Genomic DNA, 24,351 nt, shown 5'->3' on the forward strand with positions numbered 1-24,351 from the left:
AATTAAAATAAAATGTTACAGAGTTCATGACAAATTCTGTGAGCGCTTTCAAATATATTAGCGTTACAATTATTTCTAAGGGTGGAACATTTGATATTTTTAGCTTTGCCGATTCTACTTAAATAATTTGCTTTCCTTTTTTTGCTTATTTTTCAAGTTATCTTCATGCTAGTATACGATTAGTTATTCCAGAATTCACCATCCAAAGCCGACAGAATATTTCAACGTAATAAATTGCATTTATACATTTATCCCTACAGTCCGTGCACTGCTACGTGTTACGTGTTGTTACGTCACGTCACTGCGTGTTACGTCACTGTTACGTGGCCAGTTGTATACAGTCGACGTATACAACTGGCCTCAACTTAGTCAAAATTAAATCCTCGTTTTCTGAAAAATGTAATTTGCACAAACGAATGTAGCTTTAATCGAGATAGAGACATTAATTTTCAAAACATCATTTTGAAACGGAAAAAATCCATTCTTCGTGCAAGAGGTTTACCATCAGTGATAATTTGCTATGATTATGTGATATGACATTTTTAGAAACATTTTGTTGGTTCCATACTGTGTAATAGCAGACTGAATGGTTACCGATAAATTCAGTTAGATTTAATTGCCTTTATGTCTGAACTAAGGGCCTATAAATTGACTTTGGTAGTACATGCTCCCGATCTTTGCTAAGGAATTTTTTCTACGGGTCAGCAAGAAGTAATTCCTGAACATTTGTAATTTTTTTATGGATAACAGTGCAAGGTATTATGTAAAATTTCATGGACCGTGCTCATAGGTGTACCTAAAGATCGGGCAATGACTCGTGCTGTGCACGTTTACAAATCACTGCTCGTCCCTTCTTGTTATGTTGTGGCAATCTTCTGCTAACGTCGAAACAACTGATTTCCTTTCTCTACCAGATTTCACTTCAAAAGAACCTGTCTCTTCAAATTTCTTAATCATTTTCTTCAGATCCTTGACAGACATCGGGCCATAGCCTTCCCTCACACTTTTTAATGCCCGGAAATTCTTTAAAGCCGCTAGCCCACAATTGTCCTTGTAAAAGAGCTTCACAAGCTGAGAGCAATTCTTCATTGGAAGACTCATGACAAGCTGCTCAGATGAAACATGAGGACAACGCCGAGTATCCTGTGTTTTTATAACAAATGCAATGAATGTGTCGCGCATGAGTGTCTTTTATTTTGCATAGTTTGTCGCTTACAGCCCCATCTATTGATATGTTTTAGAACTTTTTCTTATGCCATACGTTTCCTCCTTTTTCAAGCATATTCATTTCAAATTTGATGTCAGTGGATCTATTTTTACAGCATTTTGAAAGTGGGACTTTAATTATAATTACCCTGTACATAATACTGTATATCTTCACAAGTCGTGAATTAAAAATTTCACAATTAGGCTTATTCAAAAAAAAATTATAATATAGAAGTATAAATGAGTATTTGTAGAATGCGGCTAATGAACGGCTGTTCATTAGTATAGCAAGGCATTTATCTCTATTCATGCATGAGTCAGAATCATGAGAAAATAGTTATAAACAGTATTTTCCACAATAGCGAGCATATTTCTTAAATCAGAGCTTTGATGCTATTCGACCATTTCACCAGTTGCCCTCTAGAATGCAACACATATTGGAATCTCTGTACACCTATAGTTTGCTGGCCATACAACAGCATGGCAGTATTATTCCGGTTTCTCCTAATATTGTCACTAAAATAATACTTCTATACAGTGATAATACTTCAGTTGATCGAAAAACATTTCCCAAATGAATACTCGCCTTTTTTCCTATACCGTGAAACAGAGAACTGTCATAAACGGGATTCTGAAAATAACCAACGGTCCCTCCAAAAACTTTCTTCCATACTCTCTGAAAACGTGAATTTATGTTTTTCAGCCGATTGTAACTAAAAATTTGACTCAAAACTAAAATTACAATCACAAAACTAAATGTGATGCATTTAAGTCATTGCGCTTTTTAGTTACGCCGTTTACATGCTTCTGAAAGTACAGACTGACAGATTTTCAATCCCTTGTTGGATTTGGCTCAAAATTTGACAAGTGTCTAGAAGATAGATGTTTATCGATTTTATCCACCTGGCGCCTCCACCAGGTTAACTTATATTTAAATAGTCGAGCAAACAGGTGACCGCTCAATAGATTTCGTTCAAAATTTGATAAAATCTGCAATTTTGTGTAAAGATCGTATACCATACCTAGCTTAAAGCATTTTGAGTTATTATTGTCACAGACAAACATTTTCCAAAAAAAGGTGATTTTCGAACTCAGGAAAGATTCGATAAAATTTCGAGTTCGAAGATTTTGTCGATTTTAAAATTTTTTCTATACTTCGTAAGTGAGAAAGCAAAGTGTGTGCGCTCACAACCTTGCCCAAGTTCCATATTTTTTTAATGTGATAGGAAGGGTCTCATGCTTTTATTTGGGAATATGCTGGAAAGTTTGAGGGAGTCCGTTCCCATTGCTTTAATTATTGAGCTTTCAGAGAAACCACATTCCAGAATTTATTAATTCCAGAATTTCTTTTCTTTTCATGCTCTTGGGGAGAAGACTTGAAATGTGAGAGATTTATCAAAATCCTGATGTTGCCTTTTTTGACGATTCTCTTTCCACTCTCAATATATGAAAAAACAAAAACGGCAGCGTTGACATAAATTTTGTTGTGAAATTGGTATGTTAACCCTTTTGCACTCGGATGGTGACTCTCACTCACCATGCAAGACGGGGACTTTTTATTATTTAAAAAAAATCTCGTTAAAAAAACCTACAAAGTTGTAAGAAGATCTAAATGTTACTTTTTCGGAGAAATTCAACATAGAACAAATGTACATTTTTCCTGGTGTACGCTTGCTGACTCACTAAAAATTCCATTCAGTCAGAGAAAAGAAAATATAAAACAAGTCAACATGTTAGAAATAAGCGTCAAACAAAGTTTAATTAGGAACTTTAGGCTTAATTGTCGCTAAATGGATAGTCGCTATGATTTGCCTATGAAAATTGATATTCATATCTTCCAAATCTTTTATTTTTCAATTATAATTTTTGCATTATCTTAAATTTTAAAAAATTACCTTTCTATTATCACATCAATTTTGTCTCCGTACAGTTCTTTTCTCTAATATATATACATTTTTAATTTATTTTGATTTCATTCTGAAACGATATTAATAATGAAATTCAAACTCATCCATCAAGAAACGCATCAAATCATGCGCTTTTTCCAGCTTTAAAATTAAGAGTAGAAAAAATAACCTTCCCTGGACATAACCTTTGAAGTAGGATTTTTACTTCTGCCTTTATTTCATAATATATGCATTTTTTAACTTGCTCCCCAGTAATTCGCAGTAGATTGATGCATTATCTTAATCATCTTCTAGTTAACTTGAAGATTATCCTTATCTTCAAGTTAATCAAATAACACGTTGAGATATTTTTTTAAATGCCTTCCATATTAATGCTTTCACTGCCTAAAAGGTCAGCAATCTGTGCGGACAAACTGGTAGCGAAAGGCGGCAGTTCTCTATTATTGAATTTCCGGAGGTATCTTAAAGCATTATCATATTATCGATTGGCTGATAATTAACTTTTGAAAACAGTGTAATGTATTCGAGAGCATGAAAGTTTTCAAATTTTGAAAATGAGTACATCAAGAAAGAAATAAAAAGTCTATCACAAAATTCCATTTTTTCACAATTCGAATAGCGAAAGAGAGTGAGATTCGTGAAATCGTAGCATACTGATGTGTGTTTTGGTGCGATAACTAGAGAAAGAAAAACAAAACATTAAATTTAAATTAAATATTAATTAATTTATAATGTGATTAAAATTTTGAACAACTATTTTTTAATGAGCACGTTTTACTTAAGAAATAACTGCATGCCACATTTTGGAATACTTGGTCAAACAAATCGCATTATAAAGCATTTTGTACAATTTTTGCCATCATGCCAATTACAAATAGTATGGTTGCTTAAAATCATTATCACTTTTAAACAATGAATAAGATTGTATGAAATGAATGAAAAAGAGGAAAATAGCATCTCCCAGAAAAACATTATTAATTTTTGAAACAAACCACTTTTATATCACTTTCAAGTCTGATATTTTTCATTTTTATATTATAAAGAGAAGCTGTCTCTTTATATATCGAAGCAAAACAAAAAAAAGAAGAAAAACTGTCAGGAGTAGCTTTTACAAATTCCAGGAAACGTCATTTTTTGCAGACTGTTTTTCCATACGTTTTAATATACTTGAAATGTCCGCTACATACCTGCATTTTATGCTGTATTCTGTAGCAGAACAGAAAACAGATAACTTACTTGAAAAAATATCCTTGAAGTATATTTTTCACTTTCTATTTCGAGTAAAACGCCACTTAGAGACCATTTGATAAATAACAGATGAGGTGTGTGTGTGTGTGTGTATATATATATATATATATATATATATATATATATATATATATATAATATGCTTGTCCGCAAACTATTATTTCTCTTCATTATTTTTGCTTTGCAGAAAGATTGTCAGGAACACGTTTCTTTTGCTTGTTTTTTGTAGCAAAATTTTCTGCACAATGCTGCAGTCTAAATCTAAAACAGACTTCGGAAGTATTATTTTTGAATACTGGAAATTTTTTACCAGCCCCTGTAATTTTTGAACGGAGGGCATGCGTTAGAAAATTCAGATCAAGTGGAAAATTATTATGTTTTGGCTACCATTAGAGTGTTAACTTATTAAGCTAACCAATTCATCGAAATTAACTGGACCTAGGTGGCTTAGTGGTAAGGTCTCGGCTTTGTAAATGGAGGGTTTCATTTCGAGACCGAACGAAGAACCGCCACGTGAGTGGATCTGGTGCAATCTACATCCAACGGGGCTGAACGTCCTTCCGCTTGTGCGATGTGGAAACCTGAAGAGGGGGTTCCCAGTTCAAATGTCGTTCTCGTAAACTGGCCGTGGTTCAAAATGGGCCGTGGAGGTCTGTTCCAAAATAGCCCTAGTATTGCTTAAAAAAGGAACTAAATGTAACTAATGTAACTAAACTGAATCTAGAAGTTGACTGTGGAGCTATTGGCACAGCTTTATGTACAGAGGTAAGACATTTCCGCGTACAGAGAATTTCATCGTTTCCAGAATGGAATTTTGTCATTCTTGAGAGCGATTAATTTTCTTTCACGTAGTTATTCCACTGTATTTTTACTATCACAAACACTTTTTTGTATAATTTAAATTAAAAATTCAAAAAGGCTATCTAAAGATTGTGAGAAAAAAAATGGAATAAAGCCTTCTAAAATGTGATTGTATTTTTGTCTAAATCAAAGGTATATAAGTTGTGTTAAAATTATTTTGTTTCAAATGTTGATCAATTGCTTTTGCAATCATTTATATATATTGTAAATAGTGATTATCACATTGGTCGGAAGTCGAAAATTACGCAATAAAAGCAAATATGTAAAAAAAAAAAAAAATGGTTCATATTTATTCAAAATTATAAATCAGTTTTTAGAAGACATTCAGAAATATTTAATTACGTGTTTAAATGTTGAAGTAAATGAAACACTCCTATTTAAACGAATGTAATTATTAATAAAGAATAAAATTATTCCTCGTCATTCTGTTGCATAATAATAATGCGTCATTCTGTTCACTGTTTAAACTAGAGCAATAGAGGTTAACCCTTAAAGTTTACGGTTGTAAACATAATTGTTTTTTTATCTTGCATACAGACTAAATCAGAAAGCTGGATCACTAAGTTTGATTAAAATTATCTGTTAAATATTCCAAATTTTTATTATTTCATTAGGTGTAGCTCTTTAACAACATTTCAACAAAAAAATATAATTTAGAAAAAGTTTTTTTTTTTTTTTTTTTTTAGCCAAAAGAGCTTTTAAACGATCCATTTGTTTCGTAACGTAACATTGGGACGAAGAACCATGCTCCCTAACTGACCTCATCAGCACTTTCGCTCTCCGCGAGTGTAACCTTACTATTCTATAAGTAATTTTAGTTTAATACCTACTCTCTACTATTTTCTGACGATCTTTTCAGTTTGCTTATACATTTTATAAATTAAAAGCTGCTCTCTACAATTTCCAGGATAAGGATAAAAACATTATCTTAGAATAAGAACAAAAATTTTGAAAACTATTAAACTCATAATTTTAATGAATTTCAAACGCTATTGATAGTTAAATTTATTATTTATCATCATTAAAATATATTTAATGTCATTTTATTGTTTAAAAATTAAATTTTAATTATAATTAAAGTGAGTTATTTATTGTTTTAATATATTGGTAAATTGTTAATAAATTGGAAACAAAGCACGCCAAAAATGACCTCGCGTGCAGAAAGTAGCTCTGTACTCTACACGTGAGACAATCTGCTGGCATTAACCTCATGTGCCGAATGCTTATTCTCGGAATTGGTCGGTGTTGCATTTAAGATCTTAAAGTGTGAGTAGCCTAAAGATATACTACTACTACAGACTACTTCTGCCCAGCAGAAATCATCATACTCGCTCCAAACCGAATTTCCCGACCAGAGAACAAGTCTTATTAGTAAACTGATTTAGTAAAAGATACTAATCTAAACTTCCATTGAGTGCATACCCATCGATAGCCACTACGGATGAAAGGCTATCAGAATGTCTGTGTCAAAAGTCATACCACAGATTGTTGTTAAATTCTTTCCTAATCACTAGGAAGTTATTTTCTTTGACTTTTTCGACTCATGTTACCACAAAGTGATGTTGTATCTTGCTGCGATCAACCAAAGAATAATATTATTCGTCCTTGCACAGACTACAAAATTGCGATTCTTAGGTGAAAGCCAACTTTGTGTGCTGCAGGATGATAGCTCTAATGAATCTCTAAATTAATTTTATCGTGAGAATCAATCGTAAACTAATGTTTGGTGCAGTAAAACCCAACCCACATTATTTTGGCAATTCAAGTTATCTTTTTGTTATTCGTTGAGAAAGAATGATATTGTTAGTGTTGCCAATTAAGAGTGATTGTATGATTCGGATCAAAATTAACTGGAGTAAAGAAAAAACAAAAAAAAGATGCACACACCTTTTCGTTTCGCAGTCATCCCACAGTTTCAAAACTGTTCATTCTAACGTTATTGACTGGGAGGCGCTCTCTTTTGCTAAGGTGGAGGTTATTAGATTCCGTCTTTAATGAAGTGAGAAGAGCGACCACTTAGCTTTTAATTAATCTAATTTACGGAGAGGAACTCTCAATTCAATTTATTAAAAAAAACATTGTTTATTCCGAAAGAAAGCCTGCGAGTTGGAGAATTATAGTTAACAGGGATGCAAAACTGGAAGGCATTTCTTTCTGGCAAGCACCGATGCGGAAGATATTGACCTTCAGTTCCTAGAATTGTTATTTCTGCATAGAAATTTTCCGACGAAGTGTTTTATTCTGAGAGTTTCCTGTGAGAATCTCGGTTATTTGTCATAGTGCTGGACATTTTTACAAATATTTTTATAAATCTTTACTTCGCTTGTTTTATATTTGTAATCCATTTTTTCTTTCGTTTCAAAGTGTACATGAGTTTTGAACTCTTGCATGTGCTCGATGTGAAAGCTCTTTTTAAAACTTTCTGAAGATTAATTTAGTTAAACTGTGCAAGTGGCCTTGGGAAATGTGGACGGATTTTATGATTCCGAAATATTTTTTAAATGATTCATTTATAATAAACCAAAAAAACGATACAATGCAATTAAAACCTTTAAAAAGTCAATTTTTATTGCGTTAACATTGGATTGTTTGGTAATGATACAGTGTTGCCACGGCAAAGGAAGAACCTAGAAAACACAGGGAACTTAAAAATTATATAAAAAAAACAGAGAAGATGCAGGGAAATTTCAAAATTTCCATAGGAACCAGGAGAGTACAGGAACTTTTTAGTTTCTTAGTTCCTTCTTTTTTAACTAAAAACATTGCAAGAATAAAAGATCATAACCATAGCACCAGAAATGGAGCAGGTGTGGAAACTCACCCCTTTTCTTCTCGTTCCTTTTTTTTTTTTTTTTTTTTTTCTTTTTCCGTATTGATAAGTTTTCGATTTCAGAAACAGTTGTTCTCTTTCCATGGGATTTCCCGGATAGCAGCTTCTTAAAAAATAAAATTAGCTTCTTCTCTTGTATTACTAATATTTTTCAGCCATTTCTTAAAAAATTTCTGACATCTCATCTAATGGTGCTTTTTTTTATATGAAAATGTTTCATTCTTGTTAAACAGATGAAGAAAAATGTTGTCAGAATGCATAATTAACGAAGCAAAACCATTAGACAGCTTATTTTTGATCGAGCTAGATAATTCTTAAATTCTATGACTGACTGAAAATAACGTTACTTGATTAGTGGTTGAGCTACTGAAGCTGAAAAATGAGGTTTTCAGTTAATATTTTATGCATGTGAAAAATTACTATAAAAATATTTGAACGCAGGTCCAAACATTTTGCTGTTTTAAAAATTGTATCTTGTTTAAATCTTTATTTATTAAAAAACAATGCATTATTAAGAGAAAAACGAAGGTTTTATTTGTTTCAAATTCTTTTTTCAAAAACATTAATTTCTTCATCAGAAACTTCATACTAAGATCCAATTTGGAATACTGCTGAAAAAAATATAAAAAGTTAATATAAAGATCGATTTGATTCACTTAATGAAAAAAGTCACTCAAAGTCAAAAATTTTCCTGATTTTTGGGAAGTCGTAAAAATAATTTTTGTGATGTTACGTGGCTGTGTAGAGGGGATTTAGTATCAAGTATTTGCTTGTTGAAAATCTGAGAGAAGATACTTTAATCTAAGGACTGTGGTCCGATTTCAAAAGCTATGCTTCAATATGCTAAATGAGCACATATGTAGTATTATAAAGCTTCAAAAAAAAATGTCCCGAAAAAAGAAAAAGAAAAGGAATCCAATAAACGCAAAGCAGCATTGAAAATGAAATTATTGTGAAAGGAAAAAAATGGAACTGGTGACTGAAAAATCTGCAGAAATTGATGCCCAAATGTATGAATTGGCAAAAATACAAATTTTGTTTTGTAATGCTTTTCGTTTAGTAATCGTTAAACGATTTGCATCATGATAGCAGAAATGTTGTTTTATGTGTTTCTTTTTTACACACGAGTCCTTAATTTTGAGCGACTTACAATTAAAAAACATGAAAGGTAATCTATATCTCCCTCTCCTTAATATATTAATTTTGCCTTGCTAAATTCAAAGCAATAAATAAAGAGAAAGTGTTGTTTTTTTCTCTGTGTAACTGTAAACATTCTTTTAAGGTACGATTATATCGAGTAAGGATAAATTGTTGCTTCCTTTCCTTGCTTTTTCCACTCATTAAAACTCTGGCGTAATATTATTCCATTAAAACTAGCACGTGGATATTGTTCCTCTTATATTGCATTTACGTTCAAGGAAAATACGGAGAATATTTTTCTGAATTTTTCAACTCTGTGATTCTATGGAATTCAAAACGAATCCTGTTTACTCTTTTGCAGCACTATGATTGTCGCAACCACATCCGTGTGATTCAGCCAATCGGCGATGGGAATCGACTCTACGTCTGCGGAACAAACGCCCACAACCCCATGGATTACGTCATTCACGTAAGTACTTCTCACCATATCTGCTTAGAATGATGCACAGGAAATATTTGAGATTTTAATAACCTTAAAAATAGCAATAACATAAAACTATTTAATAATGAATTATGAAAATACATGTAAAATCACCGGTTGTTCCTAGCTTTGAAAGCTGTTCTATAACTATTTCTGTTTAATACTTTATTAAATTATACTGAAATATTTTCAACATATATTAAATAAACATAAAGACTATATACCTATTTATTTTCATCCATTTCGCCATCGTTCCATCGACATCACTTGCTGGCAATTAGAAAATATTTTTCAGTTTCATCTGCTGTGATTTTTCATTCCCATTTTAGCTCCAGTTTTCATTTTACTACGGAGGATCATTTTTTTCAGCTAGGGAGAAAGTGTAGAATCTGCTTTGATTTCTGGCAAGAATTCATTTTGCCAAATTTCTTGGGAAAAGTCTTTCGAATTTCTGCGGATAAGAAACTTACTTCCTCTTCAATTCATTTCATTTATAATAAAATTTACATAAAAAAATGTCAAAACTCTGAGCTTATCAGCTGCAGTGGCTCTGCAGCAATAATGTTATACCTTCGTTTAATTATATTATTGTCCTGTTTTAAAACAATATTAGGGCTGTTTTGTTACGGACCTCTCATCTTGAACCGCGGTCAGATGGCGAAGACGATACCTGAACTGACACTGCCCTCTCCAAACTTCCACACCATTTGGAAGACATTTGGCTCCGATGGATTTAACTTGCACCAAGCCCGCTTACACGAAGGTTCTTGGGTGGAATCGGGTCTTGAACTAGAAACCCTCTATTTCCGAAGCTGAGATCTTACCACCAAGCCACCGCGATCCTCGCAATAGTGTTATAAATGAATTGCTCTTGTGCAATAGTATTTCAGCTTCTGTTATCTAGATCCTCATTCATTTTGCCTAAAAAACGGCAGCTAAATTTCTAGCAAATTTTGATGCTGCGTATTTCAAAGCAATAATAATGTGAATTTTTTTTATAAAACACATTTTTAATTTTAAAAAAAATCGGTAAATAATAGAAGCAATAAATGGTAAGGATTTGCAATTGACTGTTCATTTTAGATAAATGGTTTTGAAACTTATGTAATCGTAAAATTTAATTTACTCAAAACGTCATTAAAATTTTTAAAAAGGACAAAAGAATTGGAACACACATTTAAAAAGTGAGGTTTCACGTCAAGAAATGACATCACGAGAGGGGGAAAAAAAGAATACTCTCTTTGATTTTTTCTCCCGTTGTTTTGTGAAAGTTAATAAACGCCTGTCAATTACTAACAAAAATCCAAAACAATCTGTAGCTACTCATTAGCAAAAGTAATGATTACGATCAGTAACATCATCCCGGAAAAAAAAGAAAGAAAACAACAAATAAAAGAGAGCGACGTCGTTAAAAACTAATCAGGAGCATTCAGCAGCCTGTGTAAATGACGCAACGGTTGAGGTGGAAGCCCCCTTTTTTTAATAGTATAAAAATGGAGCGTGCGGCGCAAAAATTAAATTATGGGCAGAATTTATGACGTTTTGATGCTTTTGCTGTTTCAATTGGAAGCTTGCTTTTTTGTCCTACTGTTTGTTTTCTTTTCGAGTCATATGATGGAATATTAATTTTGCATTAAATGCAGACAGAACTCGTGAAATGCTAAACAAATCTCTCTCCGTCTGATTCCCTCCGAAATTTGATAAAATTCCGGATTTCTTCTCTCTTTCTAAAATGAGTTGCTCCTTCATTATGAGCTTTTTGCTACTTTGTTTCCAACGTGTCGTCATTTAGTAAATGTGAATAAAGAAATGAATGAATTTTAGAAATAAAATTTATTGACGTACAAAGACAGATTTATTTGATTCGTTATTGTATTATGGAACCTTCCCCTCTTGTTGTGAACGAAAGTAAAAAATCCGACAAAACAAACTCGTTTTTTTTTTAAAAGTACAGTATCATCAGTATGAACGAAACATTACGATAAGGATTCCTTTGTGTGGAGAATAAAGGATATTCAATGTCTACTGTTTCATACATAATATGTAGAGAGGATGCTTATGATGCGTTTTTGATAGTCTTATTTTGCTTCATGATGGAATTTTGTAATCGATTTTTTTTCTGTCTGTAAAATGCTAGATATGTGAAATGTTGAGCATTGCTGTATTTTTATATTGCACTATTTTAACATTTTCAATGCTTCATTCTCAGCTAATTAATTCATTTGAGCGAATTTCTAATTCTATACGAGTGCTGCTGCCTCTTAGTGAAACTGAAAAAAAAATTATTTCAGGATTTCGTTTGAGTTTATCACAATGATGCATTCATTATAGACTAGAAATGGCATGAGATAAAAAAAAAATATCAATGCATTCATTACAGACTAGAAATCTGAAAATGAATGAGATAAAAAAAAATATCAATGAATTAATTACACAAATAAAAGTCTGTTTTTAATTATTCGAATGAATACAAGTAGAGAGAATAAAATATTGAAATAACGAGGGTTGTGGGAAGTTTTGATTTCTCATTATCGTTAGACAAATAAATCGCGAGCACAAATTCAGAATGGCATTTTTATATATTATTATTCATTTTCGAATTTAGAGTGCAGATTCTGTACACTTCAATAACCTTTACAAAAGATTTCCTTATTTATTTTAGTGAGGGAAGCTGCGTTTTATTCCCAGAAACTCTTCACGCGAGCACTGGAATTTACTGAATGAACGGTTAGAAAATTCCGTTGTAAAAGTTACAAAGTACGTCGAACAAATTTAATCAGGCATTTTCTTCAAAGAATTGTTTGTCTGGTAGGTGCTCCGTTAAGACGTTTATTCGAAAAGAGAGCTCATCTCTTCGCAGGCTTTCCAATTCTCTCCGAGAAATTTCGCCTGTCTTTTTAACACTTTTCTCTCTTCCCTATACAAGAATGAATGACCTGCTATTCAAGGCTGCTGAAAGCTTCAATCTTCCCCTAAGCGCCCGGAATAACGACAATAAATTGGAAATTCCTATCCGAGGAAAATAGAAATCCGGGATGCGCATTTTGCGTTTCGGCTCTCGTCCGATCCAACATGGAAACCCGTAATGGCAGTGCTATTAATTTATATAAGGTCTATAGAATGGGCGACAGTCCTGTACCTTGGAGTCACTGACCATGAATGCATGCATGTGTATAGGTTAGGATGGACAGCAAAGGGAAAAGGGTTGCAAGGATTTCCAAAGAAACAGGGAACTTTTGGCGTTTCCCAACTATTAATATCAATCGGGATCGTTCGGTAACTGGGGAACCGGATGACAAACGGTTCCGACGGCATCGTTCATCACCAGGTTTTCGGTTCCAGGAGAAAGTGGGTGACAAATCGGGGGAGAGAGGGAGGGAGGACCCCGCAACAAATATTTCATAAGGTGCCTCTCTTTATTTTGGATTCCCGGCCAAAGTATTTTACTCTTTCTCACCCGAGGCTGTTTAGGACCGGTTTTTTTCTTTCCAGAAAGGCAGGTTTTAAAATAAATGACTGACCGGCGTCGTAAATTTTGTCATGCATTTTTTTTTTCCCACTCTCTTTTATCCCGGAAATGAACAGAAGGTGAATGGCAGAGAGATATTAATTGAAGATATTTCCTTTACAGCGAACGATTACATTTTGAGAAACACGATGGTTTCTTCCAGGAACTGGTTAAAAGGTGATATTATTTATTGGTATTAGATCATTTTCAATATAATTCATCAAGGACTGTCATTCCGCAAAGAACTGAAACTTAATGTTAATTATTGCCAACATTTCTTCCAATAACTTTCTTTCACCTATCCCTAGTCATCTGTAATTTCCAGAATTCGTGAAGTAAAGTTTGTGACCGAAAATTACCGGACACATGAAACCTCCTAAATCGAATTTTCTTCGTGATGGATGTGATTTCTATTTGTATTCTATGCTTAGGATTAATTTTGCTATATTTCGTGTAATATTTCGATTGCAAAAAATATTATTCCATAACAAGATTAGAAATCATTTGTAAAAACTATCCATGTGTAAGACTAATTTGTTTTTCAGGATTTCGTTGCGGGATTTGTTCTCAAATTAATATTTTTAAATTTTCTGCCGGGCAATAAAAAACATATTCTACAAAATTAACCTTTTTTGACTTTATATAAATATCTTAAAGCAATTCAAAAAGTATATTAAGCAATGCTACTGAAACTATTGTTTTATCCTGTATTTGCTTGAAATATGAAAAAAAAAAACCTTGCTTTTCCTAACTCGAAATTCCTTTGAAAAAGTAGAGATTATTAATCTAATCCGATAACAAATTTTATGTAATGCAATATTTATTCTGCTAATGTGTGGGGCATTAAACTTTAATATCTCATTCCCCATTCCTTATTTATTCAAGCATCAAATTCATTCTACTTTTTCTTGGAATCTGAAAAGGTTTTTATCCCACTGTCTTGTTAAAAAAAATGTGCTGTAAATACATTCTTGATGTTTACTATAAAACGCTACTTTTTTGACTTCCAGATAGGTTGTATCTATGCTTAGATGTCGAGATAAATAGATTCGAACCGTTTATCTCGAAGAAAATTGTTTTTCAGGGAAACATGTTACCAAAATAAAAATGTGTTCACTTCTTAAGTGTAATTGACTAATTCGCCGGAGGATCAAACAGATCTTTAGCAACAAATAACCGTTGAATTTTTAGCTAAACGTCTGAAGTTGAGCATTTTGCGGCTGGTTTCTGTCTAATATGGCGAGCGCCATTAAGACCGCCGGCTAATGGACTGCGACGCTCCTTGGGGGATTTTTGTGTCTAATCCTGAAATGACTCCTGCCACCGAAACTCAGCGCTCCTGCCAGAGACGTTAATCCACGCAGGATTTGCACGTTTTCAGCTCCGGCTTTTAAGTGCCCCGCTCTAGTCTGGGCTTGACAATTTAATCTTGCTTTTTTTTTTCTGACTGAGATGAAGGGAATTATTATGAAATACGTTGACGGACCGACAATAGCGGAAAATGTAACGGATCATTTTCAAGTTTAATGCAGAGTAAGTTGCAGTCTCATAGAGGGCAAATATTAATCCCAGCTCCCCATTTTATATGCCCCATTTATCAGTTTTATTTCTTTATCCAGATTTGTAGTTCTCTTTTAAACAAGGATTCTCTATTTAGTTTTTTCGAAATGATAATGAAATAAACTACTAATATATATTCTCTTTTTGACATCAAGCCTAAATCAAAAAATACAGATGAAAAAAGTATATATATATATATATATATATATATATAGAGAGAGAGAGAGAGAGGGGTACCCCTGAATTCATGGGCAAACTTTATGGGTAGGTAAAATACATATAAAGAAGAGTTTTTTGTTGAAATATGGTGTCGGAAATGAAAAGTGTAGGTGGAACAAGTAAATGCAATCAAGGCAAGAAAATGTAGTGTCTAACAGACTTCCAATGACTCTGATGAAAACTTCATTGCAAAACTTTCAGTCGCCGCTGCAACTGTTCATGGTACGCCTGGTATCTTCAAAACAGTATACGCTAATTACTTGCTAGAAGCTGCTAGACCTGTATAGATGCCGATTGTGGTACATCTGTGCACTTACTGAAATATTATGTAAGTAAAGAGCTGTTCATTTATTTTTTTCATTTCCTCAACATTTCTTGTTTTTCCGCCGAAACTTTTCATTTTCGACACTACATTGCTACACAAAAAATGCTTCTTTATACGCATTTTACTTACGCTTAAAGTTTGGCCCAAGAATGTGTGTGTGTGTGTGTGTGTGTGTGTGTGTGTGTGTGTGTGTGTGTGTGTGTGTGTGTGTGTGTGCGCGCGCGTGCGTGCGCGTGTCTTACGAGGAGGGCAAGGAATTATGAATAAAAGTTTTTATTTTCATAAATTTTCATCGCTTCGCTTAATCTTACATTACTTATTTTTTACACTTCTGCATAAAAAAGAAGATTCAGATCTGTGTATAAACTTTTGAGAAAAACGAATAGACAAATTCAAATATAGCGATATAATTTATCATCTTCAGTTTAAAAAAACTCTGACTTTTTCCAATTACTTAGCAACTTGTTTGCAATCCAGTTGGCAATATGGAGGATATGCTTATAGATAGTCAAATAGGTATTAACAATCCTTCTCTTCCTCTTATGCGCATTATCAAATGCCTACCTTCTCAGGAGGAAACATGGGAACTGGCCTTCTTTGAAGATCAGCATTTATGTCTGTGATCATATCTCACGTATGTTAAAAAATTTCCTATTGATTATGTAAAATCAGCAGGAAGTCTTTCAGCCTTTATCTTATCGCATCATGCAAATAGATAGTGAATCTCACTGATTTTTTTAAATGGATCCCAAATGCATGAGCCCGCATAGGATTTTATCCTAAATTTATGTCTAAATTATCTAGAAAGTACATTCATGTCCATAAATTAAGGATAATTCAGAGTCACGCGGAAATCGAACTCTAAAATACATATATCACCCGTAAAATGGCTACACACATCTTCAAAAATCATATGCAAATTGCAGGAAACCATCAGATGACACCGACAGTACGTCACAATGACGAGAGAGTGATGTATAAAGCGGCGGTCCAACGACCTGCGACCTCACGGATTTGGTCATAAATCCGACATCCAACCCACTAGGGGACCACACTCCCCCGTCGCCCGCGGTACGCCTGTAGTTTCCCGCAAAATGTCGGTAGATGGATAAACATCAAAGAGCCGGAAAATTTGTTTGGGCTATGGGGGGGGGGGAAGGGAGTCAAAGAAACTGAGGGTTTTGAGCGGTCGAAAGGGGAACGCGTGCAGTCTGAAGATTTCTCTGGTCGTGGGTCCGCTGCCACAGGCGGGGGTGGTACCACGAAGGAAGGGTGACAGTTTTATGACCACATCTGTGAAGACCATCCGGCCGTTGGACCGCGGCTTAAGGAGTACAGGCAAAGAAGTAAAATTGTTCGCAAGCGCTTTATAAGCCTTTTAGTGCAATAACGCATAGTTATGACACAAAGGACGCATTTGGGGGATTTTTTACGTGGGAGAATTATCGGCCGTCTGGAATATGAGCGTACCCAGCTGGAAGTATCCGAGGAACTTGGAATCGCACCGAGTGTCATCTCCAAGCTTTGGCAACGATTCCAAGATGATGGTAATGTGAGTAGACGTTAGAGCACAGGTCGGCTCGAGTTACAACACCGAATGAGGACCAGCATTTGGCAGTTACTGCCAAAAGAAACAGACGGAGCACAGCATCAGACCTGTCTCGTCAGCTGTCTTCAGCCATTGGGGTGACAGTTTCAAGGCAGACTGTGTAGAGAAGCTTAGGGCAGATTGGTCTATATGCTCGTAGGCTTGTCAGATGTGTTCCACTTACTGCAACTTACTGTCACCTGTGGTTAGCCTGAAGTAGAGAGCATGAATTGTGGACACCGCAACAGTGGGCTTGTGTGATGTTTTCCGATGAGTGCAGGCTTACCTTGCAGTCTGATTCTCGCCGGACTTATATGGAAAGTGCCAGATACTCGTTACCACCAAGAGAACATCATTGAACGACACCGTTACGATGGTGCAGGATTGCTGATTTGGGGAGGAATTATTCTGGGTTCCAGAACGGACCTGCGTGTTCAAATTGGAACCATTAATGAGGGGACGTCATTCTGGAACAACATGTAAATTTGTTTCGGGGCGCCATGGACGCAGAATTCGTGTTTATGGATGACAACGCCTGTTCTAACCGTGCAAACATCGTAAACGAATGCCTTTGATCGGAGGATATCACTCGTATGGTCGGACCAGCATTCTCACCGGATTTGAATCGAGTAGAGCATGTGTGAGACATGCTTGGCCGACGAGTTGCAGCCCTTCTACCTCCTCCTACATGTCTACCGGAACTTCGGAGAGCATTGCTTGATGAGTGGTGTAATATTCCCCAAAATCAGATCGATAACATGATACTCAGCATGCCTAAGGGATGTACGAACTGTATTGCGTCGTCTGGGAGACATACTATGTATTAACCATCATACCAACCATGTAATATTGGTTTTTGTAAATAGGGGTTTTTTTTTTTTTTTTTTTTTTGTAATTTGCCCCAGGGATGAAAAAATCGCAATTTTTATTAATGATATCAAACATATAGCATCTTCTTTGTTCTTTGCCTTTTGTTTAATAAATAGGCTTTATAAATAAGTCACAAATGTTTTGCTTCTGACTCTTTCTTTGCCTGAACTTGCATTATCCGTAATTTATGAACATGAGTGTAGGTTCTGCTAGTAATTTACACCGAAGCTACACTGCCATCGAAAAAGTGCGAATTAATCGAAAAAATGGACAAAATAGAGGTATTATAGTTAATAAAAGCAACAATACAGACGTTTCATAGTGGGTTGCAATAAAATTTTAGAAAATCTATATTCCCACCGAGTATTTATAACACAACTGCTTTGCAACAACTGGTTATAAATTTTCTTTGGCAGATATCCTGTCATGTCTCTTAAAAACCCTTGTGATTTTTATATATATTCAGTACTGTAAGACTTTCTTTTCTGGCAAGAAGTTTAAGGGTGACAATTGTAAGAAAAAGCTGTTACCACCTGGTTTCTGGATTGCAATTTGCCTTTCTTTAATTTTGCGCTATTCTGTTAATTCATGTATCAATTTTTCAGTCCTGTTGGGAAGGACAGGAGCAGCGTCTATATGTCTAGTTAAATACAATTTCTCAAGACCACGATCCTGGCCTACATCAAGCCTATTTATGGTTAGACAACTAATATGCAAATTAACCTACCTGTAGGTATCGTGATCATTCCTATTGTAGCAGGTTGATGAATAAAAGCATTCATTATTTATAGAACAGAAATAACAATAGTAGTGAAAATCTTTTATTAATGCTTTATGAAGGAGAAAATAAGAAAATGTAAAAGTAAGATATTTATCTTGCGAATAAAATAAATTTAGAAGAGTGCTTTGATAAAAGAACGGTCTCATAATTGATTTAAACCACTTTCCTCTTATGTGACCATCCTAAATTTCTTAACAAAAACATTTGAAATTCTTTTCTGCAGATAAAATTCGATACTCGTTCATTAATTTATCCTTAGTATTTTTTCCCCCTCCTATCCTTCTTATTGTAAAGCTCTAAAGAACGTCCGCTCATTTATATCCTGCTATTGATCATTTATAATGGTCCGGCTACTTTTCTTCTTTTTTCGCTGAGAAGAGCGTCATGAGGGCGAGTTTGAGGCAATTTCGATTATGACTCGAACACAGGCTCGAAATTTCTCCAACAGTATTAGAATTCGATGAACGATAAATTTCCGTTAAAAGCCCTTTAGTCTTTATCTTCTCCGATGGATAGAGGGTGAAAAAACACAGTTTTTCTACTCTGCACTTATCTGCATTTAGCTTTACTTAAGCAGTGACGTAGAAAACTATTATTATTCTTCTAGAGTTATTTTTAAGGTATTTCCAATAGATAACGAGTGCTTTTTTTTAACCAGAAAACTTCTTTTGGGTTTTTTTTTAATATCTATACAGAATGAGAAAGGAAGAGCGAATATTTTTTTTCTTTAAATTTTTTGTCTGCTTGCTTTGTTTTAATATATAATTAAAATATAATAGACAAAGAATAAGTAAAAATAAAGTGTTCTATTTCGAAACATTGTTAAACCTGATGGTATAAAAATATTGTATTTTATCGATTTTTTTTAAAGAAAAATTCTTGAAATTAGCTGTAAAAATTTATAGTTGTTCTACATTTTCATTAACTATGTAGACAACACATATGGAATTTAGAATATATATTCTAACTGCACATATAGAAAACTTTTTATTGTGAAATATCACGGTATATTGATATTTCGCAAAACAATAGTAAATTAGTTTTCTAAATACTCTAGTTTAATAAGTAAGTGGCATTTTACTTTCTCGTTTGCAAAAAGAAAACGCTGTTATCTTCAGCTTATTTGAGCTTGAAATTTCCTGAATTTGCAACAAACCCTTATAAGTTCGAAAGAACTCTTTTTGGAATTTCATCTGTCTGTCTGAGTACTTATTTCAGAAGCAGCTAGCTAGAAGGATGAAATGCAGCACTTGGTCCTATTGTCTACTTTTATATAAAATCCATTAAAGGAAGTCTATTTGTCAGCGTGCACGTGAGCACGTCAATTGCAACAAGTAATGTGGATGTGCATCACTGGAATTGTGGATGTGCGCAAAATTTCAGAGGGTTTCCCAGCTGTGGGGAAGTGAACGTATCAACGTAGTTACATAAAATTGTGTTGGCGATCTTGAATTGGACATTAGCAATTTATTGAAAATTTTGGATCCAATTGTATAAAGAAAGGTTGAAATGCTTATACGAATCACTTCTATATAGTTGGAATTTTAGCAGAAAATGCGCATTCGTGTACATGCACTCTTGATATTCTAGAGGACAAATTTGAAATTGTATTTGCATATTAGAATTATGCTTGAATGCAAGGTATAGTGATGTTTCAATTTATGCATATGGTAAGGGCATTAGCGAATAAATAACGAATTCAAGCAACTTTTCAATTCATTTCATTTCTATATTATCTTCAGAGAACCGAAATTATAATATTAATGTCCTACATTTTACAAAGCTTTCTTTATTTGTGTACTAGCTGTTTTCGTTTATTATAAGAAGAAAAACGAATAAAAAATCTTTTAAACACGATAGGAATTAAGTATTCATTCACTTGCCTAATATTGTTACAATTTGCATTTCGTTAATGCTTGCGATTTGAATGCGAATTTTCTTGCTTTGACCCATTTGTCTTTGCTGCCTTTTATACTCGACTATAGCGACAAACTATTTTTTCAATGTTGTCCTATACAGATGAAGACAAATCAGCCGAAATCCGTTTCTCTGGCTTAGAAAGAAAATTAAATAAAAAATAGTTATTTTGTTGTTGTTGAATTATTTAGATTAAAACTTCTGAATAAGTTATGATAATGGACCAGTAAAGCTTCTCTTACGTTGCGTTTTTTTTAAATCCCTTTCCGCTGACTTTTCCTTCGGCATCAGAATGCGTAATATAATCGGAATGCTGCAGTCTCCGAACTTTTTCGAAACTTTTATCTTATGTTTCCCTTCCTTTTCTTCCGTTTCCCCATGAAAGTGAACTCTTCTTTGTTTCTTCCTTTCTTGATTTCTTTTCCTTCCAGCTTGGTTTGAAATGAAAATAAAGTGAGGTAAACACGACTGTCGATAGCATCTGAGCTCTACTGGGATGGTTGGTACGCCAGTATCGAGCCAGGTGTCCTAGGAGGTCACCGGCTGTTTTGCTGGGAAGAGCACATTTCGGGAGAATAATTCTTTGCTGATGCTTTTCCTTTTTTTTTTTTTTTTTTTTTCTTTTTTTTTTCAAAATACTAGACAACCTATCGATCATTCCAAACGCGAAGGATTTTTGCTTGCGCTGGTATTTCATCTGGCATGGCAATACTTTATCTCTAAATGCATGTAATACATAATTTGATAAATGATGTTAATAAATCTAATAAAAAATACTAGTTTTAACCCTTTTGCCGTCCTCTCCTGTTCACGAAAATTTCAGTTTTTCCGCTGTTTTCCGTCTTATGAGAACAAACAAAAATAATAACTCAAACATGTAAACATTCACAAAACATTTTAAACGTTTTAAAATAAAGAAGAATGCACGTTCCGGTCACCCTGCAGAAGTTTCACTTGAACGCGTTATAGACGACGAAGATGCTAAACAGATTTAATAAACAGGGAGAAGAGTGTGTTATCCTGGGCTTATAATATCATAGATCACTAACTTCTATCCCATTATATGCTGCAGTCCTGTAGCCAATAGTAAGATTTCTTACTCATCCGACGTGTATTTCTTGTGGCTGTTCCAACGACGGCTGGCGCCTACTTAACGTCTAGGCCTGAGTGATTATTTTAAATCCAGTTCAATCTTAATAATCGCCCGGTTCAATCATGTTGATTGAATAGAAATAAATACAGGAACCCATCATATTCTAGATTATTATATTATTTACATATTTACAGTAACGGTTTAAAATATAAAACATAAAAGTGAATCAAGCATCTCGTTCATGGCGAACCATGCCACCTTCGCTCCTCGTCCTTATCTGTCTAGTACACTTCCTGTTCGTCTCTCCTGGTTTTCACCCCCTCGGATACCACGTGACCTTTCCCCTCTTGACTGGTTTTGCAAGCTTCGTCGTTCGGAGCGGAGGAGCGGGTCTTACACGCCCCCCCTTGGAGAAGCACATTGTCACCTTAGAGACAATGCTGCGTCTTGAGAACTGGACGGGTTGTTTATCACTGATCATCTCTCACGGTAAAAGGTTGATCCTGAAATGAAACATAGTTCCAAGCAGTATTTGTCGCTACAACTAGGAAAGGAGCAGGAAAGAGGTGGGAGAGCAACTGATATGCAATTCCCAAAGAAAAGAAATAACACATACACAAATTCAAAATATAAAGACAAACAAAAATATAAAAAAAAAATATCAAATATGCACGAAATTGGTGATAAAAGTAACAAAGCAGATGCACAAATGTTTTCGTACATTTCTGGAAAGAATTTCTTTCTTACTGCTGCAATGGCAATCTAGATAGAGAGTCTGCATTGCAATGTTTACTCCCCTTTCGATATGATATTGTCACATCGTATCTCTGTAAGGCTAACGACCATCGTGTAAGTTTTGCGCTGTGAGGCGTTTGTTGAGTGAGATACGACAAAGGGTTGTGGTCGGAGATAACTTGAACACGAGCACCAAATATCCATGTGTCGTATTTCTTCAAGGCCGTAGGCTTCTCTCTCGATAGTAGCCCACCGTGTTTGAGTTGCAGTCAATTTCTTGCTGAAAAATGCAATGGGTTTTTCCTTCCCATCATCACCTATCTGAGCTAAACAGGCTCCAACGGCTGTTGCTGAGGCATCCGTGTATAACTGGAATGGTTTATCCAGTTGTGGGGTGTATAATGAAGGCATCTTGACTAATTCTTCTTTTAAGATTTGGAATGCTTGCTCTTGTTCTTTGGCCCATGGAATTTTGTTGGGTACATTTTTCTTGGTGAGATTTGTTAGTGGTAATACTAATGAAGAAAAGTTTGGGATATAGTCCCTGTAATAATTTGCAAGTCCTAGCAAACTACGTACTTCTTTCTTATTTGTAGGTCTCAATAACTTCTTTATGGCTTCAATTTTCTCGGGATCTGGGGAGTGCCTTCCTGATCCGACGATATGGCCAAGAAACTTCACTTCCTTTTTGCCAAACTCACACTTCTCTAGATTTATGGTAAGGTTGGACTCTTGAAGCGTACAAAATACTTCCATAATATGCTTTTTATGTTCTTCCCAGCTTTTGGAGAAAATGGCGACATCATCAATATATGCACGACAATACTCTCGATGCTTTGAGAGGATCTTATCCATGCTTCTTTGGAATGTGCTTCCTGCATTTTTCATACCAAAGGGCATCACATTCCATTGGTACAACCCAGAATGAGTGATAAAAGCGGTATAATGCTTCGCTTCCGGCTTCATGGGAATTTGCCAATATCCTTTGGTGAGATCTAATATGGATATAAAATTAGCTTTTCCAATTTCATACAATAATTCAGTAACCAGTTTCATTGGATAGGCGTCTGCAATCGTATATTTATTCAGCTGACGGTAGTCTACGCACAGTCTGATACTACCGTTTTTCTTTGCAACGCACACTACGGGATGTGCCCAGTCACTCTCGCTATGTTCAATGAGTCCTGCTTCTAAAAGTTCTTGAACTTGGCGTTCGACTTCCCCTTGCAAAACAATTGGGACACGATATGGAGCTAATCGCTTGGGGACACAGTCATCGGTTACCTTAATGTTATGTCCTGGCACCTTAGCTTCCCCTGGAAACTTACTGAAACTGTCTGAGTACTTAGATAAGATATGGATCAGCTCAGCTTTTTGTTGTAATGATAACTCCTCTTTTTGATTATAAATTTGAGTTCTTATATCACGATTGATTTGGCTTTTCTGATTGCAATTGGTTGGGGCAGGAAATATTTCTCCAAATTCATTGTCTTGGTCATATATCACTCCGACTTGCTCAAGTCGTGCTATGTATGGTCGAATTTTATTGTTTACATGGATCTCTTTATTCGTACCATCTTCCATTTTCAGAGAGCCATCTCCTTTTTGTAATTTTAAGAAACATTTTTTCTCCTGCAATGGACTTTCTTCTTCTTGATTTGGTTCTTCATGAACAGGTTGCTCCGAATCGTCATTATTTATCACGGGTAAGGTATGTACCTCTATTTTCTTACATAATGCTTCGTATACAGTCGAGGAGATCAGCATATCGCTTACTAGTTTCCTCGATGCTGCACAAGTAACAGGAACATTACCATGCTTCCCATCATTAATTTTTACATTGATAGTAACTAGTGGGGCAAGCTCTTCTTCCCCAAAGGCTGATATAATTTTTATGCTGCCCTTCTCTTGTTTAGAGCAAGAATCAATTATATCCTGTCTGATGACGGTGATTTCAGCACCTGTATCCACGATACCTTCAAATGCATTGTCTTCAATTTTCACCGGTATTTTCTGTAGAGGGCTGATTCGCGTTATATCTTTTTCTGGTGCCTTTAACTGTGTTGTGAGAATCTTACCTTC

General features: G+C 34.7%; 1 protein-coding gene across 7 annotated transcripts in view; it reads left to right on the forward strand.

The window, feature by feature from the left end:
* The window catches only part of LOC129969679 (semaphorin-2A-like), an 802,435-nt gene that overhangs the window by 723,830 nt on the left and 54,254 nt on the right, over positions 1-24,351 (forward strand). For all 7 annotated transcript variants that reach the window (XM_056084340.1, XM_056084339.1, XM_056084342.1 and 4 more), the window contains one exon: positions 9,554-9,661. In XM_056084340.1, coding sequence (XP_055940315.1) covers positions 9,554-9,661 — 108 coding nt within the window. The remainder of the gene's footprint in view (positions 1-9,553; positions 9,662-24,351) is intronic.

Source organism: Argiope bruennichi, chromosome 5 (genome assembly GCF_947563725.1).
Source record: "Argiope bruennichi chromosome 5, qqArgBrue1.1, whole genome shotgun sequence".
NCBI classification, from domain to species: domain Eukaryota; kingdom Metazoa; phylum Arthropoda; class Arachnida; order Araneae; family Araneidae; genus Argiope; species Argiope bruennichi.